Raw genomic sequence first — 10469 nt, forward strand, 5'->3', positions numbered from 1 at the left:
ATGGCATTGCCGTATTGGTCCATTTGATCGACCTTTGTTTTTATTATTTATTTTATTTTATTTTCAGTTGTTACAGACGGGACAGACATGAGTGAGGGATAGGAAAGGGAGAAAGAGAGAGGAAGGAAAAGAAAAACAGAAGGGGAGTGAAATTATATTCTAAAGATATGAGGGGGAAAATCCTCACAGCACTGCTGTGGCCATACTGGATAGCATGTTGTTATGTCTGTGTGGGTTCTTTCTGTTCACGCTAATGTGCTATTGCAGTCCAAAAACATGCATGGTTATCATCACAAGTGTAAATATGAGTGTTAGCCCCACAGCAGGTGGATGACCTGTCCGGGCTCTTACACTATGGCAGCTGGGATAGACAGACACTGGATGGATGGGTGATGTTCAAACCGAACAGCTACTGTCTCCTTTCTTTAGTAACAGGTGTTTTTTACCTGGGGAGCAGTAAGTAAAAGTGAGCTATGACAGTAAACGTGTTCATGTTACTTTGAACTATAAGTTCGGGTTTAGGCAGCAGACTTCAGACAGCTGTCTGTAAATCAGTCACAGCAGAAATTAATTAGTTGTTACAAAAAGAGACTCTTTTTAAAAAGCCAGTTTGTAGTTCTGTTAAAATGTGTAACAGTGTCGCGATCACGGCACATCAAAGGCAGCTTTAATGACGTGTGTTAAATGATGTATGCGGCTCTTGTGCAGCACCTGATATTCACTCCGTTTCCCATCATTCTTTGTCGTCCGGTTTCACGGAGGGAAGATGGCGGTGACTGGTGGAACAGACCCGTTTTAAATCCTGGTACGTATTTAAACACCGCAAAAAGCCGCATATGTCTAATTTCGTGGTTTGATTGAATGTCTGACAAAGTAACAGCCGGTAGATGTGCAGCGGCAGCTCTGGCCTGAGACAGAAGGTTAGCGGGGTGAAGGGAACCCGTCAACATACTGCTCTTCTTGCTAGCTGCGCTAAGCTAATTAGCTACATGGGTAACTGAAAATCTGCCGCCAGACATTTTTAGCGTCTGATAATCAATCGAGTGTGCGACCGTTGACAAATCCGCATTACACATAATGGAGTTAATGGTCAAAACGCGAGGCGGAGAGATGTTTTGTAAAGCAACCAACGCGCTGTCCGGCCACGGAAAGCTAATGATAATGCTATCTGTGACAAGCACTGAGAAACAAGTCGCTAATATGGAAGCTAAACATATTGTTCTTTTCTTTTACAACTCAGAAGCCACGTAAGCATCCCGACAGAGAAGAAGGACGTTTAATCCACCGTGTAAACAACAGAGACACAGTCATGTGCTGCGCAGTTTTTAATGATTGAGTTCAATGAGCGTGGACTGAAATGTGTCTGTTGGTCCGGTGTGGGGTCCACTCCTCTCAGCTCACCCCGGTGAGAGCGCAGTGGGGCTCCGTGGACCCCTCAGACTGGCTCGGGTCTTCTGTTTCATATGACGGGACTCCAAACTGATTACAGTCCCTGCAGATGCACGTTAACAGGCAGATGCATGTTTAGCTCTTTGTAACAACAACAATAATATCATTCAAATTTGTTCAGTCTTTTCTTAGTCTCTCTGTACTGAAGACATGCCCTCACTTTGACAACACAGTTGTAGAGACAGTCTAAGCTCCATGATATTCACGTGTCAGGATCATGGGCTCTCCAGCCTTTCCACTTGGATTATATTGTAACGTTTGGTGACACATGTTCTCTTCTTTCTGCAAGGTTGTTCCTGAGCCCTGTTTTCCGGTGTGACCTGCCACGCCCTAGGTGTCTCAGCATTACTTCCCTCACTTTCTGACCCACTAGTATTTCTGGCTCATGGACTTGACTTTGGCATCAGGCTTCAGAAGGAGGCCCAGGGCCTTCTCTTCCCCAGGTGGAGTTGAAGAGACCTCAAAGAGCCCTCCTTCCTACTCACCTTCATTTTCTGCATCATCTCCTTCAACCGGTCCATCTTCTCCATTGTCTACATCCTCCTCTATATGTGCCAACACATCCGTTTATCCCAGCCATGTAAAAAGCCAATTCAATGGAACAGAGAGAGCCAGGGTTTCCTCCAGCTCTGCCTCTACAGCTACGCAGTCTCTCTCCAAACCTGCATGCAGTACCACTTCCTCAGACTGTTTGCCTCACACTTTAATGCAACAAAGTGCTGACTGTGAAAAACCGGAGAGGAAAAGGGTGATGTACAATCCTTTCAATCCAAATAATGGAGCAAAAGAAGGAACTGAGATGAAGGAGGTGGGGGAAGGGGAGAAATATGATCCTTTTGACCCCACGGGCTCCCCAGCGTCAGATGTTGATGATGAGAGCGGCAAAGCAAGGGTGCTGAAGAGAAACACTATAAGAGAAGAAAAGGAGAAGGTGGAGGAACCTCCAGATTCCACGGACGCCTTCACTGACCTCCCAAGCGCCTGTCTGAGCACTCAGCTCCCTCTGAGGAGGAGGGTGGACTGCAGCACCATGAAAGCTGATTCAGATCACTCTGAGATAGAGGAGGGCGAGATCGTTGGAGCCATTGAAAGAGATGGGAGCAGTAAGCGACCTGTAGAGGAACCCCTCCCCCTGAGTTCTCCCAGCATCTCCTTCTTTGGGTCAAAGCCAGAGCGAATCTTCCGAGTGCTCGATGGGGATGGCTTTGTGTCCGTGTGCACAGAGGGCAGCTGGGAAGTAGACAGCGAGCTCAAGGATGAGCCTGTGGTGGGAGTCGAGGATCTGAGGAGGAAGCTGGTCAGCAGAAGGAAGGAACGATATCTCTCCTTTCCTGCTTCTTCACCCTGCTCTCCCCAGCCGCCGCCACCGCCACCACCACCGCCTCCTTCTCATCCTCCAACCTCTACATCCTCGTCCCCTTTAACGCCTCCTGAAGATCAGGGTGGCAAGTGCTGCAAGCCCTCCAAAAGCTCCAAGGGCCAGCAAAAAAGCAAAGATAGGAAAGACGGAGAAAAGGAGGTTAGAAGAAAGAAGAGAAGGAAAGGCAAAGAGTGGGGTCAGGAGCTGAGCAAGAAAAAGGCGCAAAAGATGGGCAAAGAGGATAAAGGAAGAAGGAGCAGCAGGAGCAGCAGTCGCAAGAGGAAGAAAAGATGGCACAGCAGCCCAGAGACTTCACGGTCCTGCAATTCTTCAAGAAGAGACGGCCACGCCAGATGGTCGTTTTCCAGCCTGTCTGAAGAAAGGCACAAAGAGAGGGAACGGGATAAACCCCGGAGCCGGGCTGGAGATCGGGACAGAGACACAGACAGAGGGAGGGAACACGATCGTATCAGTAGCCACAGACGAGATGGACGGGAGGAAGATTTTAGCTCCAGAAAGAGGGAGAAGGAAAGGAAGGGAAAACATTCAAGGAGCCGAGAGCGAGGCGTTTCAGAGCGGTCCAAACGAAGCAGAGAAAAGAGAGAAGGCAATAGAGACAGGGAACGTGACAGGAGACGAGACGGTCGTCCCGTCATACCGCCGTCCATCCAAGACCTCAGTGGGTCTGACCTCTTCGCTATTAAGCGGACCATTACGGTCACAACCACCACAACGACCACCACCGTTCCCGGGTCGCCGAGACTTGCCCCATCCTCTCCTGGGAGGGCCACGAAGGACTCGGACAAGCCCTGTAAGAAGAAGAGAAAGTGGCATTCAGCTGGAGAGGCGGGGAAACAAGGCAGCTGTCAGAGCCGCTCGCAGTCGCTCTCGCCGCCCAGGTACCACAGCTATGAGTCAGACCGCTACTCAGACAAACTGGAGATTGACGTGTTGTCTTTGGATGGCGAAGCTTTGGACTCAGACTACCCGTCTTTGGAGGACACGCCCCCTGCTGCTCTGCCTCCAGAGGCTCCCGTCCCCAGCCCTAAAGCTACAGCTACGCCCAAGACTGGACATGAACCCAAAAAGAAATCTCGCACATTAAAGAAAATCGCCCGCTCTGAAGCTTCGGCTTCTGCCAGCACAACCAAAAGCAAATGCCTCTCTTCACTGATGGTCTCTTCCGGATCTGCCTCTGTTTCCCCTGGCTTCCCGTCAGCAAAGCGAACCAGGAAGATCAAAAAAGACAAAGACCGGGACAAAGAGAGCAGAAAAGACACGAGTCGCTCTGGGAAGTCCAAGAAAGAAGGCGGTGCTAGTCAGAAAGGAAAGCTTCAGTCGAAAGTGTCGGTTCTGGTGCGCGAAGGCGTAAGCAGCACCACGGGGTCTTCGGTTGGCTCTGGAAAACTGAACATGGACCTTCTCGGCCCAGGTGGTGCAGCAGGGAGTGCTGGGGGGTCTGTGGTGGGTGGCTCGATTGCAGTTGTGTTCTGCAGGGACAATGAAAGCAGGTCACCGTTTCTGAAACCTTGTTCAGAACCGCTGTCACTGGGTGGGCGGAGCAAAGACCTGGTCAGTATGGGAAAACGCAGCGGTCTATCCGCACCGCCGTCATCGCTGACCGGTCCTGCAGGATTGAAATCCAAGAAAGCAAAACCCAGCTCCATTACATCCACTTCCTCCTCAGCTTCCTCCCCTTCATCCTCTCTGGTAACCAAGCGGCGCCGCCGCCTGGCCAAGAAGACGAGAGAAAAGGCCGAAGCAGCGGGGCTGGCCGCCGGAGGCAGCAGCCAAACTAAAGTCATGTCCGAAGCCTGGGGTGGGGGTGTCTCCTTAGATCAGTCAGGCGTTGGAGATGGGAGCAAGTCGGTCAGTCCACATATTGGCCAAGCCGGCCCCGCACCCTGCTCCTCCTCCTCGTCCACATCCTCCTCCACTAGTGTGCTCCCACCATCCTCGTCGCCTCCTCAGACCCCGCCGCCACCTGTTGCACCGTCGTTGCGGGACACCAGGGAGTCTTCACCAGACTCTCAAACTGTAGACAGCAGCTGTAAGACTCCAGATCCTTCTTTCTTAACTGAGGACTGTCCAAAGCAGCCGAGTCCTACACAACCAGCGTCCAGTCCTTCCAGCCTGGCCACCTCACAAGGAGCTGGTCTCAGCAGCGCCCCACCCACGGCCAAGCTGCCAAGTCAGGACGATCTGTCAAAGTCTCTGGGCTCGCCTTCTTCCTTGTCCTCAACCGTCTGTGGTCTCCCTTCCCTGGCTCTACCTCTGTCTTCTTCTGACCCATCCTCATCTGTGTCCTCTTCATCTGCTGGTAAGCCGCCTCCTCCTCCCCCTCCAGCTCCTGCACCCACTCTTCCCTGGAGTCTCCAGACTGGGGTGGACTGCACAACCGGAGGTGTCCTAGCATGTAAGTTGACTCTCCCTATGCAGAGAAGACACATTATTCAAACGCAGAAACGAAACTGTTAGTAGTGTGCACAGCTGGGCAGCTTGGTCACATGGTCTCTCCTCTTTGAACCAGGTCATCACTGACAGGGTTTTGCTGTTACTAGCATTTCTTCACATCGACCTAAGTGTATGAGATTACTGAAGTAGTTCTTAGTGTTGTGGAGGAAATGAAGGAAGAGTTACTGCGCCAGCATTTACTCAACCTTTGCACTTAACCCTTTAAAGCCGGTCAGAGCAGCACGCTCCGTTTTGTGTAACTATTTTTAAATCCCGGTAGCTCTGCAACCACGTGAGCTAGCGCAATAATTTGTTTTGCATATGAAACCGGAGGAGTTGTACTTACATCTTATGCCATCAGCTTGTCCTCGGTCACAGTTTCCTTCCACATATAGCTTTGCAAAAACTGCATAAAAAGCACTTGCAGCAACAAAAACATAATATTCCAGAAACACGCTTTGCCGATCCGATCAGCTGTTCATAACACTTCCTACATTGGAATAGACGTCAACGCGAACTATCGCATGTCCACCATGACCTGCCCGAAACCGGAAGTGACGTCATTTTTGCGGAAATGTAGTTTTTTTTACCATCAGGGCCTCATGAGCTTATACTGGTGTTTTTAAAAGTTATGTTTGACTTTATGACTTTCTGTGTCGTTTCTGGGATGCTTAGGACTCATATTGCACTGCTGGAAATAGTTTATTTTGATGCAGATGCTGCTTTTTTGCAAATTTGCACAATAATATTTATTTTTGTTTTTCCTTCAGTATATAAAAATTGGTGTATTTCAAAAATAAAACTATGAAGGCACTCAAAATAAATTTCCTGTGGTGGGAAACTATTTTGTGCAACTTTTTTGTATTTACAGTTTTGAGGGATAAGCCTCTTAAATTTCTCTAACTAGAAATATATGTTAAAAAAACAAAAACAATTTTCAAATTTTTTGTAGTTTATTGCACTTTTTTGCAATTTATGTAATTACTATGCACTTAATGCAGACATATTATTAAAATCTGGGCTATAATGGTTGTATTGATGTATAGCAACTTAAGACAAGTTCAGATTTTCCACATGTTGCTGGTCACTGTCGGAGTATTTCCCAGGTTTCTGGTAAAGTGTAGACTGACACAGGCTGTGCAGCACTATTTTAAGCTTTTAGACAAGCATATGAATCTATAGTTTTAAAGATCATGCTGTCCTGTTATAAAACATGTGTATGTTTGTCTGCTTCCCTAAACAGTCTGTTGTTTCTCACAGTGACTGCTCTGCTCTTCAAAATGGAAGAGGCCAATATTGCCAGCAGAGCCAAAGCACAAGAGTTCATTCAAGCAACCAGCCAGGTGACTCAGTGGAGTTTCATTCATCTGCAGGGGGGAGGAACATTTTAGTGCATGTTCTCAGGAGGAGGCCACACACACTGTGCTAGAGTGGGACCTTGCTGGTTCCTCTGTGGGACCTTGCTGTGTTCCTGTGTGCAGCCTTTTTGAAACGATGATGCTGTTCTTGTTTGAATGACCGTCAACTCGTTTGTCTCCTTTCTCACGTGCAGATGCTCTCACAGGCCAATCAGAACCAGTCCCAGCAGCATGTTCTCACTCCCTCGGCGTCCTCTTCCTCTTCATCCTTACAAATTCCTCCCCCTCCCTCTCTCCCCCCACCTCCTGGACTGAGCCCAGCCCAGTTCATTCTGCACGGCTCCCTCCCATTGGTTAGCTGCACTAAAACTCCACCTTCACACCTGCACCCGTCAATAGCTGGTGGATGCGCTCAGACTCCACCCTCCATCGTACCTGTGGGGATGACAGGTGTGTCTGGGAGTTCCAGTGACACTGGATGGGACAATGAGAGCAAAGACCCGGATAAGGTAAGCTTGAACTTCCTGTATTGGTGGGACGGGGCTTAGCAGGGGTCCTGCTTCACCCCCGGGGTTTAGCTGTGGCCTTTTTGTGGGTTCCTTTATTTAACATGACTCTCACCTGAATTGCACAGTACCTGAAGAAGCTGCATACACAGGAGCGGGCAGTAGAGGAGGTCAAGCTGGCGATCAAGCCTTACTATCAACGCAAAGACATCAACAAGGAAGAATACAAAGACATCCTCAGGAAAGCAGTGCATAAGGTGAGCTTCACACACAAATCCAACCACACGTAGCGCTGTTTTATAATCACATGGCTCATGTTGACTTTGCACTTTGTCGCTACAGCAGCGTAAAGTTGACAGTGTGGCTACAACATGCAGTGTTTCTACAGTAAAACTATGGATGTTTCCACTGAGATGGTACCACGCCTTTGTGTAACGCATTAACAAATAAATGTAATAATATACATTTAGTGAATTGGTATTTATCAGTGAAATAAAATGAATTAAGACTAATTAAGACTAATATAAGAATATTGACATTATTAGCATAGTTTATTTGCATTAGTCTCAGATCAGCTTGTATTCATTTACACTGGCACGAGTCTATTCTGATTTTCCTATAAGCACACAGCCTCGCACACCTGCGCACATCCTCGCACACCTGCACACACCTGCGCACATCCTCGCACACCTGCACACACCTGCGCGCACCTGCACACATCCTCGCACACCTGCGCACATCCTCGCACACCTGCGCACATCCTCGCACACCTGCGCACACCTGCGCAGATCCGCACACATGGGGAGGTGAAATAAGGTTGCTGACAGGTTTTTTAATCACGAGCAGTAAGAGCATGCTGGAAGCTCTTCCAGACAACGTAAGAACAAAGAATCACCATCTGTGCATTTCATTCATGCAGCCTCACATGAACACAGTCACACTCTGCAGACACACAAAGGAACGCTGTTGGTGTGGAGTACTTTGTAACTGCTGACCCTCTGCTGTTAGCTTTCTCTTTGCTATGCTAGCTATGAGCTGCCGAGCAGTGCCCTGCTGCTGTGTAGTGCACCTGAGTGGATCGTCCTGCTCTTTCATTGGAGCTTTTATGATGGGATTGGACCAACATGTAGTCAAAATGTCTGACCTGTGCGTCCATAAATGAAGCTATGTGCTTGTGTTCTGAGTTGTTACTGTTCAATCACACTGTGTCTTTATCTTAGATCTGCCACAGCCGCACTGGAGAAATCAACCCAGTCAAAGTCAGCAACCTTGTGAAGCTGTATGTTCAGCGCTACAGATATTTCCGTAAACACGGGCGCAAAATGGACGAGGAAGAAAGGGATGACAGGGAGCCAGGAGCGCTGCATCCCTCTGCCTAACACAAGACTTTTGGGGGGGGGGGTGTTCCACCTTTGCCACAATCTGCTCAATACGTGAGCAGCTCGCTGATTGTCATTGCCTAATTTTATTGTTTCCTTCCCTTGTCTATACTTTCATGTAGAAGTATGTATCCTCATCGCTGTAATCATGTTGTAAATATTCCTTTCCAAATGTATCATGAACTCAAGGTTCAGTAAGTAGATCCTGTCTAGTGTGAGCTAATACAGTCCCAGATTGAACCCTGCAATAAATCCTGCCTTTGTCAAGGGTCTAGTTCTTAGTTTTTGTTGGTTGGATTTGTTAGAAGTGTCTCAATGGTGGGACTAATTACAGGACCTTTTTTAATAGTATTGAATTAAATGTTTCTCCTCTCCTTTATATCAACATCCAGACTGAGAGGAGATGTGATACCCAGCTGCACACCCAAAGGAGTCAAACAATACTAAACAGAAGTACTGCGTGTCCCTGTGTCTTTACAGGCAGCTTGTAGGCTGTTGGTCACTGCTGTCTCACTTCTTTTATTGTGTATTCTGTGCATGTTACTGAGACAGTTATACAGTCTCCTTATAAAATGACCAACACACTATAAATGTTGCTTAACACTGGTAAACATTGTATTATTTATTTTGTCTGCTCTCTGTCAGTTGTTTCTGTTCATAGAGAGACTGTTCAGGACTTTCGACCCGTCTACCACAGCTGTAGCTGCTGGAGCCTCACGTCACCGTCCAGTTTAACCACCCTCAGACTGGGCAGGGTCCTTCAAAGGCTGCAGCCCCTGAACTTGGACACAGCCTGTAGACTAAACTATAATAATATAACAGACAGTATATAACTACGAACTCTGGCCAGCTGTGTCGATCGCTAATCTATTTTGGCCCCAGCTGTTCTTAGTAAACACTACACGATGGTCCCACGTGACCTTCATTACATAAATGTACATACAATCCACTAACACGTCATTTTCCAAGTTGGATTCATGTGCAGAGAAGAGACACAGGCCGACTACACTAACAGGATGTGATGTTACAACAATAGTCAAATATTAGTGTGTAATATTTGTCCAAAACACATTTCTTTGTTATGGAATAAAATGAATTCTAAAATCATCTTAACCAATAAGAGTGGCATTTTCTAGAACTTCATGTGTGTAATTGGACATTTCTTACCAGCGTAAGCTAAAGAGAAATGCAACCATTTCATTTAGTTTACTGGTTTATTTGAAAGACACAAGAATGTGAAACCCTGAAAGTTACAAATGTAACGTGCATGAAATGGGAGCTAAACGCGCCCGACCTAATGAAGTCAAGCTGCCTGTAGGCTGGGCGCTTGGCCACAAGGGGGCAGTAGTTGGCTGGAAACTTTTCAATATTTTATTGGTCAAGAGCAACAAGAAAGACGAACTGTTTAAATGTGGCCACACAAACGGAATATCCAGTGTTTACTTCCTGGTTTGGCGGAAGCGTTTACCACACATCTGTTTGACGGCTCCAGCTCATCTGGAAGGCACGTGCCGTGCCAGGCTAGGTGTCCCCAACAGAACGGGAGCGCGCACGGGGCAGGGAGCGTGGAACCACATGACTCCACCTCCACTGCAACAACTAGACATGAAAGTAGTGAAGTTTTACTGAAACAGTGAAACACAGTGTTGTGGGTTACAGCAGAAATGATACCTACCTACCATACATCCGGTTTACTGCACGTGGCTGTGGCCATCGGTCCACTAGCAGCCATTTCATTTTGTACAAATCCACTCCTCCAAGTTTGCGTGGGTTTCCTTCTGACCACGCAGCTCTCTGCACCACCTGTTCAACATCACACCGTGTTTACGCCCCCTCCTACGTTACTGTGATCAAATACGAGTCACTAACTTTATTCTCAAAATGGTCAATAATGTGTTTTTCTTCTGTGACCCTAATAAAATAATTCAGTAAAAAGGACTCGATGTTACAGTCCCGGATAATG

The 10469-nt window shown here is 47.6% G+C and overlaps 1 protein-coding gene across 1 annotated transcript; it reads left to right on the forward strand.

Moving 5' to 3' along the window:
* The first annotated feature begins 436 nt into the window (after window positions 1-436).
* Window positions 437-9626, forward strand: scaf1 (SR-related CTD-associated factor 1). Its single transcript, XM_085156905.1, has 6 exons — window positions 437-805; window positions 1739-5225; window positions 6524-6606; window positions 6816-7130; window positions 7256-7384; window positions 8348-9626. The coding sequence occupies exons 2-6, from the start codon at window positions 1835-1837 to the stop codon at window positions 8504-8506; spliced, it is 4077 nt and encodes a 1358-aa protein (XP_085013031.1). The 5' UTR covers window positions 437-805; window positions 1739-1834; the 3' UTR covers window positions 8507-9626.
* Window positions 9627-10469: the final 843 nt, after the last annotated feature.

Source organism: Neolamprologus multifasciatus, chromosome 4 (genome assembly GCF_963576455.1).
Source record: "Neolamprologus multifasciatus chromosome 4, fNeoMul1.2, whole genome shotgun sequence".
In the NCBI taxonomy this organism is placed as follows: domain Eukaryota; kingdom Metazoa; phylum Chordata; class Actinopteri; order Cichliformes; family Cichlidae; genus Neolamprologus; species Neolamprologus multifasciatus.

Bases quoted from the DNA above. Each gene is read 5' to 3' on its own strand.
- scaf1 (XM_085156905.1), top strand. From the start codon at position 1,835: ATGGACTTGACTTTGGCATCAGGCTTCAGAAGGAGGCCCAGGGCCTTC. The intron at 6,607-6,815 runs GTGACTCAGTGG...TCTCACGTGCAG, and splicing joins TCATTCAAGCAACCAGCCAG to ATGCTCTCACAGGCCAATCA. The intron at 7,131-7,255 runs GTAAGCTTGAAC...TGAATTGCACAG, and splicing joins AGAGCAAAGACCCGGATAAG to TACCTGAAGAAGCTGCATAC.